The sequence below is a fragment of the Erpetoichthys calabaricus genome, chromosome 9 (assembly GCF_900747795.2).
Source record: "Erpetoichthys calabaricus chromosome 9, fErpCal1.3, whole genome shotgun sequence".
In the NCBI taxonomy this organism is placed as follows: Eukaryota; Metazoa; Chordata; class Cladistia; order Polypteriformes; family Polypteridae; genus Erpetoichthys; species Erpetoichthys calabaricus.
The window spans coordinates 81,987,414-82,008,212 of record NC_041402.2 but is presented as its reverse complement, the minus strand read 5'-3'; the positions used below and the strand labels follow the sequence as shown (position 1 = coordinate 82,008,212).

The window sequence follows — 20,799 nt, the reverse complement described above, 5'->3', positions numbered from 1 at the left end:
GTATGTCTGTCCAGTTTTCACGAGAGAACTACTTAACGGATTTAGATCAGGTTTTTTTCTATACTTTGCATGAACATTCCAGTTGATTTTGTGACTTCTCTCATCACGCTAAGTATCATAGTTCACTTGCCATAGCTATTTATTCGCTTGAATCCGAGAGAGAGGCTATGGGCCGAGGGGAGGGAGAAGCTGGACCTTCCTCATTCACACACCAGCCTCCGTTCGAGTCGGTCTACCTCTCGCCATGTGTTAGCATGTACCTTACCTCCGCTTAGCTAGCTATACCCATTTGTTCAGCAGACATTATCATCTAGAGATGGTTAAGGAGTAATGTTTGATATTTTTGAAAGAGAGTTGTTGGTTGGAAAAGATATCACGGCCATGTGCCCTTCTCCCCACGCGGGGGACGCTCTCCTGTCAGAGTTGAACACGGTAAGATACAGTGCCAACATTTGAAGTTGGAGCATACTTACCTTCTGCTTGGCCAGAATTACATTTTTGTTTTATTGATTTTTAAAGTTTGTTCTGTTTCACTACTATGTGGGTGGAGCCGCGGGGGACAGCTAGTATGTTAATAAATATAAGACAATATCCATGATTGTGTATTATTGTACCGTACAATTGACAGTACAGTATTATATTGTAAAATCTTCCAATGAATGATTTCCTATGATATCACTAAAGTGAAATTTACATGGAAGTTCTGTATGGAGTAATCATTTACGATTTTTTCATAGGATTAGACCTTTGCCTATTTTCATGATTTTAATATTACCATTCCCCCGTTGTGCTCAGATTGCCAGGCAACCCTCACAACCTGCATTCAGATGTTCTGTTCAGGATCTTAACGTGTTGGAAAAAACTGATTTTAAATTCTTCTTTTGTTTTGATTCACAGTTATGGTTAGTGATTGGTTTTAGTGATGATAAAAGATCTGCACCAGATTCAGCTTCCTGGACATGATTCTAGACTCTGTACAAGGTATGCAGCTGAAATCAATAGATAACATTAGAATCTTTAATCATGTAAAAAGCATGTACTCTAAGGAAACCCAGACTAAAAGGGGAAGGTCATGTACTGTAAACCCAGGGCTATGTTACAGCAATGCTACATTTAATGTAGCTAAAATGTGGTCACTGTAATATATTTTCTTGGAACATAATCAGCATCCTTACTTACATTACCATTAAATTACATATGATCACCCAACTTAATAAAAAGGTAACTGTCTGTGAGTTTGTCCAGTTGCTATATCCCTGTCATTCTAAAAGATGGGGCATCTCAAACATTAACACTGCCTCAATGAATCCCATACCAAATGGCATAATGCACAGACATATACATTATATGGTGCACTGCTAACGTTAATGCTAGTTAAGGTTAAGGTCTACTTTGATTACTTAGTTTTCAGACTGTCTTAAATGGATAGCACAGCTTGTTTATTACTAAAAAATAACATAAATTGGTAACAAGTAACATAGAGAAGTGGATGGGATGGTGAAGTAATGGGTTGCACCTAGCATCCTAGATTGAAATCCCATGTCTGGAAATTGTATGATGTGTCACATTGCCAATGTTGTTTGTGTTATGTTAATCCGAGTGTGGGTTTCAGTGGTATGTGAGTGGGCCTTGGGATTGTCTGGCAGTCTGTCCAAGATTGTTTTTAGTCTTGATGCCAGTGTTGCCAGGAACAGCTCTAGTGTCCAATCACCCTAAACCACATTAACCAGGTCCGAGAATGTTGTGTTCACATAGTGAGAACAGAAAAGATTATCCACCTACAAGACACTGAGAGTGAAAATAATATCACATGGTAAAGGAAACACAGACTTGTAATGTACTGTACACCCTGTAAAAATCAATAGAAATCTAGCCCTGTTCCTTCACCTACCCTACCTTTATTGTGGGGCCACAAGTACCAAAACATAAATGTATATATTTGCCTTTATTCCTAAGTACATATTAGCATAATGTGTTATCATGTAAGAAGTATACAATATAGTTTGAAAATATATGACAGGCAATCACTGGCCAATAAATCTAGTTGGTTTGTTTAAGTCATGCTTTTGGGGCAACACCAAAAGCATAATCATAAAACAATCAACTAAAATAACAGTAATAACAGTAGCTGTCAGAGTTCTCCCACACATGGTGTAATTCATGATCTGTTAAGAAAAGAAAACGATATTTTTTAGTTGGAGACAGGTGGTTACAGTTTTAACAAGAAAGCAACAAAAGTCTCAATGTGCTTGAGCTCAGTATGAATCAGATTAATGAAGATGGAAACAGCTTTAATCTTCGATGAGCCATTTATTTGAACTGAGGTCACCGCCCTCCTAGGCCACAGATAACTTTCTCATACGTTGATCAATAGTAGATAAAATCAAACAGTAAATGTACATTGTAATAAGCACATTAGTAGTTTCCATGTATTATGCAAAGTTACCAAACTAGTTATTTTTATTTAAAACTTACAAAAGCCGTGCCTTGATGTGGTATCCAATTTGCCTTACGTGCATTTAAAATGGGAAGGATATGGTCTTGGCTCCCTCTTGACATCATACTAATTGCTGCAATAGTGCAGAAAATAATAAAAAACAGAAATAAGTATGGTACATTACCCAGAGTAACACTTAATATCATCAGTGATAGGCATTTACATTGGGAGACAGTGACATGTGTGCAGAGCATTTTCAAAGTATACAGGCAAAAGACTTAAACAAAAGGTTAGATGATCATTTTGTAATTCAAAGTAAATCATTTTAAATGATTTAGACCATATCTAATATGCCAGGTGTTTCAGATAAGGCTGACTATACCTTGCTGGCAGACCCCACTAAAGCCACTGAGCAAATATTACACAAACAGTATCTCAAATCAAGATGTCTGTCAGTGAAAAATGAAGTCTCACATATAATAACTTCAAAATTTTTCTATTTTAATTATGACAATGTGAAGAATCACATGTTCATTTGATAAGCACATTGCAAACATTATGATACAGGCATTGAGATAGCTGTCCTGCTTATTTTTTATTATTTGTACAACACCATGGAAACAGTATGATCATGAACCTGTGCTTGAATTAAAAAATTAATCTAAGAATAAGAATAATTATTTTGTAATGCCCAAGTTGTTCGCTTTACAAACACTGGTAAGTAATAGATTTTTTAAATGATTTTGTCATTTTTAGTAATTATTTCAATTATTTTAGAAAATCTTTTTTTAACTGAGAGTGATTTAATATCTGCTTTGAACTGAAATATGCTGCAATTAGAATTTTCAATTATAATAAAAGTGTTATTAATATTTATGAAATTCCAGAAGACTATCATACCTTAAAGGCAGCTTTTAAGCTATGGTATTAAAAGCAATTTCCATTCTATATTCTTGGGGGAAAGTCTCTTTTTCAGACCTATAACAGGATAAGATGCTTGATGCTGAGGTTACCAAGGCTGTCGCATAAATGTAATTTAATTTTCCATTAGGAAGACACAAGTCTTTTTTTTACCATTGTGCTGACCACAGGTCAGTCACAACAATATCCTCCTCTAATGAAATCTGTTTATATTTGTGGAACCCTAAGGGGTTTGCCAGATAATTTAATCCATTTGTTATTAACTTATATGTTAAGCTGATCAGGAGAATTCCATTGGTGTATAGTATTATAATTGTCATGTGTAGAAAGTACGGTGTAGTTCACACTTGCGTATACCACTGAACACATAACATGCCGTTGCTGTCTGACACCTTGATTAGTGAGTATGAAAACATTTGTCTTCCATACCTGAAAAATCTTAGAACACATTACTGCTTTAAAAGTTAGTATCTCAATGGTCAACGTTTTTTTTTTGTTTGTTTTTTTAATTTGTGACAAAACAAAAATGTACTAGACGGGTTTCTACCATAGGGCGGCACGGTGGCGCAGTGGGTAGCACTGCTGCCTCGCAGTTGGGAGACCTGGGGACCTGGGTTCACTTCCAGGGTCCTCCCTGCGTGGAGTTTGCATGTTCTCCCCGTGTCTGCGTGGGTTTCCTCCGGGCGCTCCGGTTTTCTCCCACAGTCCAAAGACATGCCGGTTAGGTGGATTGGTGATTCTAAATTGGCCCTAGTGTGTGCTTGGTGTGTGGGTGTGTTTGTGTGTATCCTGCGGTGGGTTGGCACCCTGCCCGGGATTGGTTCCTGCCTTGTGCCCTGTGTTGGCTGGGATTGGCTCCGGCAGACCCCCGTGACCCTGTGTTCGGATTCAGCGGGTTGGAAACTGGATGGGTTTCTACCATCATTTGACGCAGTGCAGACCAAATCTTGATGGGCTCACTAACACAACATTCACTCTAAATGGGCCTATTTAGAGTCATCAGTTAACATGTGGTTTTGGGATATATGACCAAAAAGGCATGCATGGAGGAAATTCATACAGTACTGAGAGAATCTGCAAATTCCACACAGACAGTTGTGCTAGGAATTGAATCTGAGATTCTTTAGCTCTTAGGAGGCAGTGCTAGCCAGATGTCCACTAAGACACCCAAAAATGACTTTATAAAAAATCTTATGGTTTAATACAACAATCCACTAACGTTTTTTTGGAATGCCAGTTATGAGAGGGCACAAGCCCATGTCCACACCAAGTCAATTTAATACTATTAAGATCATGTAAGAGAGAACATAAAATAAAACAATAGGAAACCCTGTAAACAACATAAGCTTCAAGTGAAAAACTGATATGAGGTCCAGGAATTGTGAATCTACCTAAATGGATTGTTGAATAAAAATTAATCCATGAAAACATTTGAGTTGAAGATAGCATGTAACCTTTTTGTACTGTAGGTACAACTAAAACAGCAATGGTGGATTTTAATGCTGATATTTAAAAAGTCTAATATATAGTGGTAGCCTACTGATAGCTTTGTCACATTGATCTAGGATATATTTTTACAGGTTTGGAAAGCATGTAAAATTCTGTCGTCAGAGACAGTCCAACATACGTAGATCCTATTGTAGAGTGCCCAGAAGAGGGTTGACGGCAGGTTGACTGAAGTCTCCAGGTCTGTGACTGTGTCTGACTAATTTTGTCTGTTATAACTGACCATGGACCTCCCCAGAGGTTAATCTTCTCCAGGGACACTGCAGACTGGAGTTTTTGTTTTCTTCCCCTCCATTGTCAATTGACTATAGATCAGCAATTAATTAATGGAGAGGTATTGCTAGGGTTCCATTTATTTTACCCAGTTTCTAACTATTTTGTTTCCTTTCTCTTTAAACAAACATGTGCCTTTATTTGTACTCAATAAGCAATCAGTAATTTGTAAAGTATGTAATTACATTTATCTGTGTACGTGTTGCAAATGAGCAGCCTAAGTAAAGAGTGCTATAAACAATAAACTTAATTGAATGAAATTGAATTGGTGTAGAAATATTTTTTCATATTTTTCCTGTTGTTGTGTTATACTCGTTATATTGAATTAAAAGACACAAGGCATTTACCTTGAATTACTTAAAAGTTTAATTAAATGAAATGAAAAATGTTCTTACATTTCTACTAGTGTCTACCATCTGTTGTCCATAAATTGTATAAAACATCATGTGATCTTAAAGAGGTAGCATTTTTTTTCTGCCATTTAGCCTAAAAGGAAACATTCCTGGACTATAGAAAAAGAGCAAAATGAATGAGGTATATTATTCATCCATTTTTTGTATCCAGCGCAGGGTCATTGGGAAGTTGGGGCCTATCTCAGCAAGCATTGGACGCAAAGCATTTCAGATTAATTTTATTTCAATCACTGAAAGAAAATTTGGCAAAAAAGAGAAGATAAATAATTTCTATCATTTAGGTAAGACTGGAAAACCTTGTAATTCATTCACTATAAATGATCTACAATTTCCATATTTTCAGCAATGGAGCAGTTAAACTGTTTACCACAACTCATCGTGCTAAGGTTTTCAGGTGCTGAGTGAATTATTTGAGAGCTAGCACAAATGGTGCAATGGTAATCCCATCTGTTTCGATCACTTTGTGCATTTGGAAACATCTGTACACCGGATATTCTTGCTCTTACAAGTAAGCCCGCGATTCTCTAGAGAATTGTAAATCCAAGAATGGCAATCAGTTTCTGTTCCGTCCGATATTTGGATGGATGACATATCATGGAGGGTGGGTGCGTCTGGGGAAATGTCATTTAATTAAATAAGCATATCTGTACTAAGGCGGTTTTGTTTTGTGGAGACGTGATTCCGTTGCCTTTGCTGACACCGACTGCTGGCAGAGTGGAGCACAGCAAGTTTAGGTGTGGGCGGTCACGTCCGGGCGGCTGTAGAACCTGGCGTGCACGTTTTACCTCATGTTTAGTTCACAGGTCGTGAAGTGGGCGCCACCTACTGACTCTGGGAAGCCGCTGCGTTTGACTCTGGGGCGCCGCGGCGCATTTGTACTACAGCGGATTTTTTGTGTGGGCGCCTTCGTTCATTGTTGTTGCGTTCGTTCATTGTGTCTATCCATACGGGCTCATTTTGTATTTCCTTTAGTTGAACTCTTTCATTGTGGAGCCGTGACGTGTTTGCTTCTGGTGTGTCTGAAGTGGGCGCCACCTACTGACTGTGGGAAGCCGCTGCATTTGAGCGCAGTGCGCATGCGTTTCGGTGCGTCCCTGCATAAATTAAACTGTGGTTAAGTAATATAGATGTCCCTTTCTTTACACTGCTTGTTGCCTTTGCTAATATGACACTGCAGCCCTCTTGTGGATGCCAGATGACATTATGCCCATGCATGGATGCTGGATGTTCTGTTGTTTTATATATATAGATGACTACCCAAATAAAAAAAACAATTCAGATATAGGATTCTACCATACTTTTATTTACTACCAAAATTAAATGTCCTGCTTTTTTAACTACTGATCTATGGATAGTCAAAGCCTATTCTGACAGTATCTGGGGCAAGTTAGACAGAAAGACTAGCTGAGATGTCACTCCATTGCAAGACAGAGAAATGCATACACCCATCCTTCGTTATACTGGGCTACTTTAAATTTGTCAATTAATCTAAAATGTACCTTCTTTAACATTATAGGACCTTGGAAAAATGCACAAAGGGTGACATAAGAAAATTCCTCACAGGTAGTGTCATGACTAAAAGTAACACCAGATTAAAAGCAATACATTACAGCTTTTATGTGATTTAAATAAATAAGTAATATAATACTAAAATATCATTCTAAATTTCATCATGATGTGAACAGCACCCTATCCTTTTTGCCCTTGTTTAATTTGCTCATTTCTAATGTGCATCCGTTATGACTAATTGAGGCATTCACTGCTTGATTTTGACAGAATTATTTTCAGTGCTCCAGCTGGAGGACCTGTCGCTCTGAATGGCTTTTCTGTGTCAGTAACAAAAGGACACTAGCAGATGTGTGTGAATTATGAGCTCTAAGTACCGAATTATCATAATAAATCAGCACCTATGTGATTATAAATCCCACTCATGTCATCAGGAAGTCTAATAAATAGCCCAGTAACAATGGGCAGTACTAAAAACTGACAACTAAGTTACACTATGCATTATGTTTCTAATATTTCAGAATTGAAATGTTTACTTAACTTTTCTTTTATATTAAACTGTGTTTTTAATTTTTGAAATAGAGTGGTTCATTTTTATTTTTATTGTTTGTGTGTATGGGGGCTTTACTTAATGTCATTGGACTATGCAGCACAGTCAGTACTAGCAGATCATAATCCATCCCTGCTTAAGACTCGTCATGGGTGCTTCCAGTTACGGCAGATGATTTCATTTCTATGACTGGTAGCCTGGTAACCACATGCACTTTTGTCTGCACAGTGTGGCTTATCAGGAATTTGCCTTGCAAGTGAAGATGCCTCATTAATATTTTCATTAACATTTTCAGTCTTTCACCATAAATAGCAGATGAGTAATAGGAATACAAGACAATGATTTAAAAGCCTGAACAGGTCAACGCTGATGAAATTAACTCTTTGTCTGTCAGTCTCAGGCACATGAAATATTATTCTACGTTACAGCACAAAAGATCTTATCTATGGTATTTGTTTGGGGGATATATGCTGCTGTTATAATACAAGTGAACTTAATGCGCTTATTTAATATAATACCCATTAGTAGCCCCAAAAATAGTGCAACGGAAGGATATTATATTTGCATTTAATTAGAAAGTAATCCAGTATGTTTTAAATAACCAATAATCAGTACAGAAAATAATAATACAAGTACAGTATGACAACTGAGAGAAGACGACTCAGGACTCAGTGTCATTTGAGTAGCTACTAGCAGAGTTTCCCCAGTATTCCACCCTGTAAATTTTTCACTTGAACTATAAGACTCCATCTGTTTGCTCCAGATTCTAGCGACTATTAGGGTGAGGGCAAGTTTCCTGGATTCTCTCTTGAACACAGTTTCTCTTAATTTCCAGAAATATCTTTGGGTATATTGTGACATGTGAGTCCCTGTCTTGCACCTCAAAACTCAAGGCTGAGTGTCAGTACTTTAGCAAAAGCAGCTTTATTCAGCTTGAAACAGGAACAGCATGGTTATTTATTGTAGCGGGATCTACAACTCTCCTAATACACAGGCACAGCAATCAGGCAGGATCATGGGCAGGTTAGTGTCCTAGTAATACTGTTCCCCGCATTAATAATGTTCCTTGCATCACCCATCGATGACGGCGCTTATAGTGCGACCGTAGTTGGCTTGGATTTGCTTTCGCAGCGAGCCGTTGCAGCGCTGGGAGCCTGCAGTTGCCCTGGCAACAGATAAGCTGTCTTCCACAGACGCGGTGGAAGGTGGATTGTCATGGGCTACCTGCTGAATCATCTGTTTTAGAGTTTTATTAAATCGTTCAGTCAGGCCATTCGTCTGTGGATGATAAACTGTGGAGTGTAACTGCTTAATTCTGAAACTTTCACAAAGCTGCTTCATGATGCAAGACATAAAGGGTGTGCCCTGATCAGTGAGAATCTTGTAAGGGATAACAATATGAGAGTGCTTTTGCAATAGTTCAGAAGTCCGCCCGTTGCAGCACTGCTACTTCTGGGTATCTTGTGGCGTAATCGATTAACACGAGCATATACTGAAAGCCAATTTTACTCCTGGGAAGCGGGCCAACAATATCTAATTCCACCCTCTCAAAGGGGACATCTAAAATAGGCATCGGTACAAGGGGTTATGTTTTAAAACCTCTGTCCAGATAGTAAGAGTCATTTGCGATGTGGGCTTGTCTGAATGCAAAATCCAAGTTGTTATCACAAACTCCGCCTGGATGGCAATCTCTGCTTCCTCCATGTTTGATGCAGAATCGCACTAGCCTCCCACTGCTATTTCGTTTTCGTTCTTGTCTGTATTGAGTGTCCGGTCTGTAGAGGCTGTTGGTGCGTGCAACAGCATGGAAAAGCTTGCCAGCTGTCCCAGGTCTGCACTTGAGGATTCTTCCCCCAGCTCAAACCCATTTCCTTGATTGATATTGTCTATGGCAAGCCCCTCTCTATCCACTATGGCGGTGGGCACTCAGTGAATCAGGTCCACTAAGCCCTGGATCTGTCCTCTTACAGGGTGAACTGGATCAATATGCCACAGCCGAAACTGGCGCTCCTTGACCACAGGGCTCACAGCTGTGCGGAGGAGGATCTGTTGCTTCAGGTAGTCATAAACATTGAGCTTTTCGGGAGAGAGATTCCATACGGCTTGGAGAACTTCTCCAATTAAAAACAGGGCCAAAATAGCTGGCTGGGCTTCCCTGTCCCAGTACATCAATGTTGCCTTATGTTCAAAGCAGAATAGGAATCACTCAGGGTTGTCTGAGTGAGCTATCTTCGGCAGTACATCTCATGGCGGCCACCGAAGCCTCATTTTGCTCTGGGTTTTGCTGTACTTCTTGAGGATCCATTGGTGCAAAGACCCCACTTCTGGTACCATATGACGTGTGAGTCCCTGTCTTCCTCCCCAAGACAGAAGGCAGAGTCTCAGTACTTTAGCAAAACCAGCTTTATTCAGCTTGAAACAGGAACAGCATGGTTATTTATTGTAGCAAGATCTACCACTGTCCTATACACCGGCACAGTAATCAGTCAGGGTTGCGGCTAGGTTAGTGGCCAAGTAATACTGTTCCCTGCATTAATAATGTTTCTTGCATCAGCCCTTGACGACGGCGCTTATAGCGCGACTGCAGTCGGCTTGGATTTGCTTTCGTAGTGAGCCGCTGCAGCGCTGAGAGCCTGCAGTTGCCCTGGCAATGGATAAGCTGTCTTCCACAGATTCTGCTTCAGGACACTCTGACATGTCGTCCCGTTGGGGGGAGTCCCAAAAGAGTTTAGAAACCTTACAAAGACATTTGCAATTTATTTAAGTAAAGAATTCTTCTAGATTATCTCCATTCTTGTCTTGAATTGGGCCCCAATATAGTCTATTCTGCTCACAATATATTCAAATAAATGTACATGAATCAAGTTCAATCATCAAAATCCAATAAAGTAAACATATGTGAACATAGTAGATGAAGAAAAATAAAAATAAAAAATATAAAGAAACATAAAATGAAAAAAGGAACAGTGCAAAAATGCTTGAAACCACAAAAAATATTATGAAAACAAACATATATACATCAATTTAAAGATGTCTAATTAAACAATTAGATAAATAAGTACAAGTATGTAAACACATATTGTATATACAAACAAATATAACATAAAAGCAGAAAAAAAATGCCCTTAAGTTGTACAAATAACAAAATGACTAAATGATTTTTTTTTTAATAATTACAAAGGACAGCTAAAGGTGTCCTTCCTGGGTTAATCAGAACATGTCTTAGGAGGAGGCTTGGCTTTATGGAAAAACTCTGACCTAAGCTTTTTTCAAGAAAGGAGTGGGGAAGCCAACTCATTTCAAAGACTAAAAGCACTCTCCTTCAGGGCCATGTAAAACAATCCACTGAAAAGAGAAACAGAAAAGTAAATATGAGTGATGTAAAAGGTGGAAAGGGGATTAAAATGAAGGAAAAATAAAGGGCTGATAGCTAGCATACAAAGATAAATATTACAAACCCAGATAGTAGGGACGATGATTGGAGAGTGATGACCATAAGAAAAAAAGGTAGCTTAATTTGAATAAGTGCAATTTTTGAAGCAGAAAAAAAAACTAAAAGTAAACTCTTTTTTAAAAATGGGAGCTGCACATAAGGTTATGTAAAGATGGATTACAGAGGCTCACCTATATTGTCAAGTTTGATTGAGGACAATAAATCTGAATGTTTTACAATACTCAAACCAAAGGACTGGAAAATATTAAAAAAGGAAAAAAAAGCTGAATGTAGATGCAAAGAATTAATACAATGGGGCAATGAACTAATTAAAAGAAAAAGAAAAATTCTCCTTGGAGTAGAATATTAATGTACATTAATGTGAACACGGAATGCTGGGAAAGGGAATTCAAAATATGCAGGTGAAATCATGTGTTTCGTTTAAGCTAACTGAGTGATGAGAGTTCAGTTTATAAATGCAGAAAGCTTTACGGCAAAGAAAGAATGATTGAAATTACCTTTGTCTAGCGTGTGGTTTTACCACCTCTAATACTGTATATTTTAGGTCTGAAATTAGGTGACATGCCTTAATAAAGTCTCTCAAAACTAAATGTTTCTAATGGTGCTTTTGTGTTCAGCAATAGGGTGTCTAACAGCATGTTTTACCTACGTATATTAATCCATCCATCCATTTTCCAACCCGCTGAATCCGAACACAGGGTCACGGGGGTCTGCTGGAGCCAATCCCAGCCAACACAGGGCACAAGGCAGGAAACAATCCTGGGCAGGGTGCCAACCCACCGCAGGACACACACAAACACACCCACACACCATGCACACACTAGGGCCAATTTAGAATCGCCAATCCACCTAACCTGCATGTCTTTGGACTGTGGGAGGAAACCAGAGCGAACCCAGGTCCCCAGGTATGTATATTAATGGGTAGGTAAATAATAAAAGATATATAATGCCCTTAATACTAAAATTTGATTTATTTTTAAGGGTTACATTGCCATGTTGTGTGTGAATTAAATGTCTTTTAACTACATTATTACCAAAGCTACAGTGGGAGAATGGGAAATGGCCAGGATTGGACTGAATTGTGTCATTATCAAAATATTTGGGGGGAAAAAAGGTGCGTATGTTTGTATTTTGACCTTCAGTTTTGTTTCCCTTCTTGTGGATTGTAACATTTGCAGCTTTCCAGTTATACATTCTAAAGCAATTGCTACATTTTGTTAGCTAAATTTTGTAAATAATGTATTCAATTTCTTTCAACATTACTTGTTAAAATTACATCATGCCTATGGATTTTATTTTTCTTAAACACCCTTTTCTCTTATCAGACATTTTTCCTGACAATGAGACAGTTTCTTATTTCCATCAGATTAATTAAGATTTATTTGGCCTAGTAAATCCTGCACCTGGTTATTATCTGTGTAGATTTGTACATTCTCTCTCTCTGAGTGGGTTTCCTCTGACTACTCTGTTGTTCATCCCACATCCCAATAGATGTGAAGGTTAGATTTTTTTTAGGCTATACTGGCACACTATAAGGGTGGGTGTTTGTGTGATTGGGCCCTTTGATTGAACTGGTATCCTGTCAAATGATTTTTCCAGATAGAACCGGCTAAAGCACCCTGCAACTCGGAGTTGGACTATGAGGACCTAAAAATGTTGCGCTATTATTGATATTGAACACTGCACCAGTATCCTTTACAAAACTAACAATTGTGGTGGGCCACCAGGTCCCCTGCCTGGCCGGGATGACCCTTCTGCTTATGTTACGGGAGAGCAGCCATGGACTCCTCAGTACCTCCCCCGGGACGCTTGGTGGCAGCCTCCCTGGTTGACGATGATGCCTCAGTTTCCCGCAGGGTTTCATGTGAGATGGAGTTCTCCCCAACCCTGTGGGGACCTGGGATGGCCGCCAGGGGGCGTGGCAGAGATCGTTAAGCCCAGCTGGTCTAATCATCGGCCCCACCCAAGAGTGCGATTGGGAACAGGTGAGCAAGCACCAGGAGCACTTCCGGGAGGGCCATAAAAGGAGCCAGCAACCACCACTCAGGGCCGGAATCGGGAGGAAGAGGATGAGGTTGCCTGGAAGGATTGTTGGTGGTGCCAGAGGAATAGTGTGGTCTGTGACTAAAAGTGTTTTGGGGACTGTGTTGGGCCTGTGGGACACAGGGAAGGCGTGCCCCATGGCTGAAGAAAAATAAAAGATTTCTGTTCCTTTGACACATGCCTCTGTGTAAGTCTGTGCCAGGTCGGGCGCTATACAGCCCAATTTGACACAATAAAACAATGTATTAAAACTCCTTTAAATGTCCTCCATACTCTACTGAAACAACTTTTATGTTCTCATTAAAAGCTGCTAAAATGAATAGGCTACTTCTTATACATCACGGCTGTGCTTACAGTGCGAAGACAGTGACATTTATAAGATGCCATTCTGCATGCCATATGAAGAGATAAAAGATACCTCAAACCCTGCCACCAAGAATTTACAACACTGAAACCAAAACATCCAAAGTAAAGTACTTGACAATACTGCTTACACTTCATAAAAATATACAACTCCTGAAATCCCTAGACGTTGCATGTATAAATCATAGAAAACATTAAAACATTCACTGGATTATTAACCGTTTTGTGGAATATTTTTTCTATCAGTAGCTGATAGTGAATTTTCTAGAATTTAACTCACCATGTGTTTTTGCAGTTTAAAATTTTCTTTATTCAGAAACTATATTGATTCCAACGTGCTTATTTATGACAATGAGCAATTGCTGCTTTTTAACATTTTTCATTATTTTTTGAAAAGACACATTCTTGGAATTGCCTCCTAAAATACAATTTAGTGGTTAAAGTGTTATAACAACCTAAGAATGTTCAAATAACATATTTAAATACTTGAACATTCGTGGATTCTGTTCATTTTAATATTTGGAAGGGTAGCAATGTTGGCAGTTAGTAAAACTACAATATGCAGCCTAACATTAAATTGATTTATCCTTCCCTTTTCTCTTATTTTTTGTATTCTACATAGTACAGCATAGTGCAATAGTTTCATGGCAGTGATTAGTGCTCAGTTTCCTTTCTCTCATTTTGTGAAGTCTGTTAATGCTGATGTAAAGGTACTGACACACAAGACATGAGATTTACATCCAGCTACATATCATATATGTACTTTAAATAATGCCTCCAATGATTAGAATAACAGTCAGAAATCTGACAATACACAAAAACAACTAAGTACCCCCATACAAACATACCCCCACACACACACACACACAGAGTGGTCTTTTAGATAAGGTCTATGTTTTCCTGTACTTGAGAACATTTAATATTAATTTGAACTTTTAAGTGTACAGCATAACCTCTACTCAAAATAGAACATTCTACCATAGCACTCTTTCCGTAATTTTTTTCTCAAATGAATAAGGTGCCAAAAATCTGTGTCTTCTAGTTCAGTCCAAATCTCTGGGTCCCACTTTAAGTTAAGCTAAACCAAGAAAATGTGGCAAATGGTGAGGTAAGATCAGGGGGTCCAGCATCCTAGGTTTGAATCCCATACAGAATGATATGTGTAAAGAATTTGTACATTCTCCCTGTGTCTGGATCACTTTTCCTCTGGGCAATCCACTTTACCTCCTGCATCCCCAAAGACATGTAGTTTAATTCCAGATTGGCCAATGTGTTAATATGAGTGTCACAGCCTAGACTGAACAAGCACACTCTCTAGCACAGTTTTATGCTTGTGCTGAGTGTGACCCTGTATTGGATTATGCACACCTGAGATTATTACTTTATATCACTCTGGAAAATAAACACATTAAATAATGTGACCGGCTAGGAAACAAAGCCAATGATAAACAAGTAAATTGCTGAGCAGAAAACAAGTATAAACCATCACCAAATAGACAGATTTTAAAAAAGATTACATTAAATAATAAATTTACTGGGACAGACAGCATTTTACCACTAATGTAAGAGACGAAAGAAGTAATTAACAAGGATATTCCTGTAGTTACTTTAGAAATGCCTGATGACTAGAAAGTTGAAAAGGTCCACAAGCAAGATTACAAAATATATCTCAGAAATTACAGGCCAATAAGCCTAACAATTTTATATTATAATTACTATAATTAGAAATAAATTGGAAGACTATTTACTGTATATGAAAATAATAAACCAAGTTAAATAATAACCTAAGCAATAGGCAGTATTAATTTATAGTCATTATAATCTGAAATCTTTAAAAAGTATCTGCAGGAATTATTGGGATATTTTAGTTATTAGTTAACCACATGCACTTGATAGATAGATAGATAGATAGATAGATAGATAGATAGATAGATAGATAGATAGATAGATAGATAGATAGATAGATAGATAGATAGATAGATAGATAGATAGATAGATAGATAGATAGATAGATAGATAGATAGATAGATAGATAGATAGATAGATAGATGGATAGATAGATAGATACTTTATTAATCCCAAGGGGAAATTCACATACTCCAGCAGCACCTTACTGATACAAAAAACAATATTATATTAAAGATTGATAATAATGCAGGTAAAAACAGACAATAACTTTATATAATGTTAACGTTTACCCCCCCGGGTGGAATTGAAGAGTCGCATAGTTTGGGAGAAGAACGATCTTCTCAGTCTGTCAGTATGATGGACTGAGTGATCTCCTCTCATTTATCAAACTTGTAATTTTCTAAGGTTGTAGGGAAATACAATATGGGTTATAACATATACAAAGGAACCATCTGCATGAGAATGTCTCTTGTGCCAAAGAAAAGGAGCTAATCAAAGTGAAATGGATAATAAAGAGTCATTTCAAAGCATTGTTGCAGTGAAACAGAGAGAATACATTTTGTCAGTTTACATTTGGACACTCTATTCTACAGTATGTGAAACATTAGGATTCTTTGCCTTTTTCAAATGATTTGTCTGCATATTTAAGATGCTGTCATGAAGTGATTTTCAGCTAACAAAAGGTTGCAAGGAGCATCTACGAATCCTTGATCAAAAGAAAAAGAAGAGACCCCTACACAGGTCAGAGCCACTATTAGACCTGGAGAGGTTTTGCTCATGACAATGTAGGAGGACATTGACAACTGAGGCTGGTGCAAATTGTATAACAGCACAGATCAGAGACAAGAAGGGCAGCGATGAAACCGGGGGCATGCCTTGTTGTATCAAAATGTTAAAGTGCATGCAACTCAGAAGATGACAAGAATGCTGACCCTCTAAGAAGAGAGGAAGAGAAAGGTAGACAGTAAGGCCAAGATAGGCAGGTCATAGCTCACAAGACCTCCTAGTTGACTTGTGCCAGCCGATGACAACTAGTTGGAAAAATACATCCAGGGTGTCTAGTTAAAGGTTACTCTATGGAGGACTGGCAGTGATCCAGTACTCCCCTGTCTACTGATGGACTGTAGAACATTGTACGTTTAATGAATGAAGAAGCCAGACTACTGATTTAAAGAAGCAGCTCTGGAAGATCAACAGAAGGTTAGGAGTATAGGGACACTTGGAATGGCTAGACAGAGATCTAGTCTGATGTGTATGGTGCAAAAATGGGCCCATCACTAACCACAAATGTAATTTCCAGTTTTGGCTGGTAATAACTCCGGTGAGTGATTTAAAGCCACATCATGACTAAAGGTACAATTAACTATAAAGTCAGGAGCATGGTGGGGTGAAAGCTTAACTGGATGGAGGAACAGAGGTTACTGTCATAAGAAAGTGAGAGAGAGATGGGATGTGAGAAGAGAATCCTTCTATTTGTTTGACAGGTGGGCACATCCATACACCACCCCACCAGATAGGCAGGAGTACCCGCTGTTTCAACAAGGCATTCCACCACTCCACCAGACAGCACAGTATCACATTAACTGCTGATATTCAAGCTTGCTATAATGAAAACCATTCACCACTGCATTTGACCCTGCAGGATTCATGCTGTCCATTCTTTGATAAAAGTGATGTATGGTAATTTAAGTGCAAATGAATAAAAGTGCTACATTTTCTCTTCACAACATACCTACTGCAAAAAAAGCTAAAAAAAAATACAGAACATCTTATGAAGATCAAAAACTCTTACATCCTATCTGAGTGCCTTGTTTTCTTTTCTCTTGAAATTGTCTCAAATAGATATATTAGTCTGATGAGATAAACTGTCATTTGGTATTCAGCTCAAAAAATAGAAATATACAAATACGCATTTTTAGAAGCAGCTTTCTTTATCTATGTAAACACATTACTTGTAAACCTCATGAGAACTGAACCTTGGAAAAGTAGCAAAAAGCAGTCTTTCTTCCCACGGCTGCCATGCATCTGTAAAGGCTGTAAATGTGTACCGTGTGCATGCAGTATCACAGAGGAATAAAGCATTAATTCTCTCATCGCTCACATACTGTAGTAGGGCATCTATATCTGCGGTACAGGATCTATATCTACCTCAAAAATAAAGATCTTTGGTCACTGGAAAAAATTGAACTAGTTTATGTGGAAGGAAGACAAACAGCAAAGATAAGCAAAAAAAAGTTACAAATCACAACATGTAAAGTGAAAAACATGTGGCATCAAATGTTGCTACTTCATAGAAGTAATCAGAGATATTAAGATAACCTGTGCAGGGTTTAGATAGATGTATTTGTCCCTGAGGGGAAAATGTGTCTTTTTACAGAAGCTCTTAAAATAAATTCATAAATAGGTAGTACCCAGCCGGGACGCCTTCACGCTGAAAGGACCTGGAGAGGGAGTGTATCCAGATAATGACCTCCCCCAGAGCGCTAGGTGGCAGCCTCCCTGGGTTGCAGCGGTGCCTCGGACTCCCGTAGGGCTCCATGGGAACTGGAGTTTGATACAGCCCTGTTGGGATCCGTGAGCGCCACCAGGAGGTGCTGTAGCTGCTGCTGAGCCCTTATGGGCAGCTCTTCTGCCACACCTGGAAGTGCTGCCGGAAGTCGGTCAACAAACACCTGGAGAACTTCCGAGTCTCTTATAAAAGGAGCCAGCAGCCACTACTCCGGGAGCCAGTGTCAGGAGGAGGTAGAAGAAGCTTGCTCGGAGGAGTGGAGGAAAAAGAAGGCGAGAAAGAAGAAAAGAATTTTGTTTTGTGCTGAACTGTGCTGTACTTGTGGGAAACGGTGGAAGGCATTTCCCACAAGGAAAAGGAAAAAAAATAAACCCGTGTGCTCGTACTTGTGCCTCAGCGTTTCTCTGTGTCAGGGTTGGACAAGAGGAGCGCCCTCTGCAGGCCACAGTAGATAAATAAAACAAATAAATAAATATAAACATTCACACACTACCGTCTGGACACACATCAGAATGACTAAAAACCAAGAAAATTAAAAAGAAAAAAAAAACTTCTGACTTGGCAGTCTCAGTCACAGTGAGGAATTATTCAGACATATTGTTGTAGGTATACAGGAGCCCCAGTCTTGATACACTTCTACTGAAAAATTCATTGGCTGAAAGTCCTTAGTGTTAGTGTATCAGATAGAGAATGTGTAAGATAGAGAATGTGTACCTTTGTTCATAATGGCACTCAATGTTATTTGAATTTTGTCCTTTGCTACTACCTAAAGGGGGGTCCAGAATTTGTCCCATAACTGAGCCTGCTCTTTATATTATTCCGTTGATTTGGTGGGCCTCTCTTTTGAGTGATGTTACCAGCCCAGCACACAACAGCGTAGAAAATCACACTGGCCATCACAGAGTTGTAGAAGATGTGAAGGATGTCACGTCCCACATTAATTAGACTTTCAAGTAAAGAATGGAAAGAAACAGTACATAAAAAACTATCCTTTTACTATACGTTTGTGGAAAAGATGATGTAATTAAACTCAAAATGTATTTCATACACATTTATTTTGGCTTAGATTATCCAAAAGTGTACCTGATTTTCATTGTAAATTCTGCAATCAGGCACCTGATTCTTTAGGACATATGTTTTGGGAGTGTCCCATGCTAAAACCGTCTTGGGGTAAAATTGTCTTTTATCTTTCAGAGAGTTTTGGAAGTACAATAATCTTTCAGCCTCTAGGAGCACTATTTAACGAACAGTCTAATGTGATAACTTTCATTACATTGTTAGCATTTCACTTAATTTTGCTTATCTGGATAAGCCCTAAATCAACTACCATAACACATTGGGAAAAGTACACAATATTTCAATTAATCAGGAAAAGTCAAATTCAGTTTATTGTGTACTATTCAAAAATTCTTAAAAATATGGCAGACATTTATTGTTTTTCTTAACTATTTAAGCAGGTTGAAACTCTGCCAACCTTTACAGTACCTCAGCGTTTATGAGATTTACTTTACATCAAATTGTTTATTGTCTTGCACTCTAGATGGGGGTGTCAGATTTGGAATTCATTTGTTGTATTGCAATGCATAAAACTGCTAAAAATATTATTTCTGAAGAATTTTAATGTCATTGGGTGTCAAACATGATATCAAAATATGATGATTTATTTGGAAAAAATGTTTAGGATGTAATTTTATGCAAATTGCCTATAGCACCACATGTCCTGAAGTAGTGCTGCATTAAATATTCCCTCTGCTCTTCTGCCCAGCATTGAAAATGAACTGTTCTTCATTTTCACTAGATACATTTGTCTTGCCATCGTGACAAAGGTAATTTGAGCAAGAGCTGGCATAAAGATGGTTGATTTGCACCCAATCACAGCTATCATTATATCATATTTATGAAATTATAAATTACATTGAAGTTAGCAGGAGGGAATTTCTGACTTCTGATTAAGCAAAACATATGTACTTTTACTAAATCAAATTAAAAAGCATTAGTAAATATGTTCAAAAAACTTAAAGTATTTCATTTTTTACATACAATTATACATGTAGCAACCCAACATTTTCTGCATAAGCCTATTAATGTCTGGTTAACTCTGAACAATTTGCATACTATACTCACCGAGGAATTAGTAGTGTGTCGCAGAAAACGAACAACTTTATTGTCTGATGCAGGACAAGCCAAAGCCAGATAGCGATTGCGGAATGTCCCATAGATTTTCAGATGAAATCCTGGTTTTACAGAGGTGTGCTGAGAGCTTTGAACATCTTTTCCTTCTAGGAAAAAGTCAATTCCATAGGCAGATAGATCAAAGTAAAGGCCATGTGCTCGTATTTCAGGAGTGGGAACCTAATTGAGAAAAAAGAAAAGAAAATCAAATAGGCTGTAAACTCTTGATTTATTTGTTTTTACTATGTGTGGGTGGCATTTACAACTTATTCACATGGACATATCCCAGTTATTACAGCTTGCACTGCTTCAGATGAGAAGGAAGTAATATCTACAGATTTAGTAGTTCTTCATAACACCTCTTCAACCCCTTGATAATATTCCTCAATTGAAGTAAATGCTTACCAACCCTTCCTGAAAGCAATCTGGGAAAAATCTTGTCTATCCTTACCAAGTCATTAAATTGTCTGCAGGCACCTCCTCAAGGCCATCAGAAAGTCATTCTCCATAACCTTGCCAAACTCCACCCAAACATAAGCCTTTGCTTTGGCCATTGCTTCATCTGCTCCCTTATTAACATTCACTCAGATCTACAGAAAGTTCTGGTAATACATCATGGAAGGCCTCTTTGTTCAACTTTACATCTTACTGTTGGTGCTCACCATGGGGGGACAGGTGTAGTTTGGACATGTTTCACAGATATATATTGTGAACATTCCAGCCCAGATCACAGACAGACACTAA

General features: G+C 38.3%; 1 protein-coding gene across 1 annotated transcript in view; it reads right to left on the bottom strand.

Moving 5' to 3' along the window:
- si:dkey-234i14.6 (uncharacterized) overlaps positions 1–20,799 on the bottom strand; it is a 136,252-nt gene that overhangs the window by 31,959 nt on the left and 83,494 nt on the right. Inside the window, exon 3 of the mRNA XM_051932017.1 lies at positions 20,008–20,235. Coding sequence (XP_051787977.1) covers positions 20,008–20,235 — 228 coding nt within the window. The remainder of the gene's footprint in view (positions 1–20,007; positions 20,236–20,799) is intronic.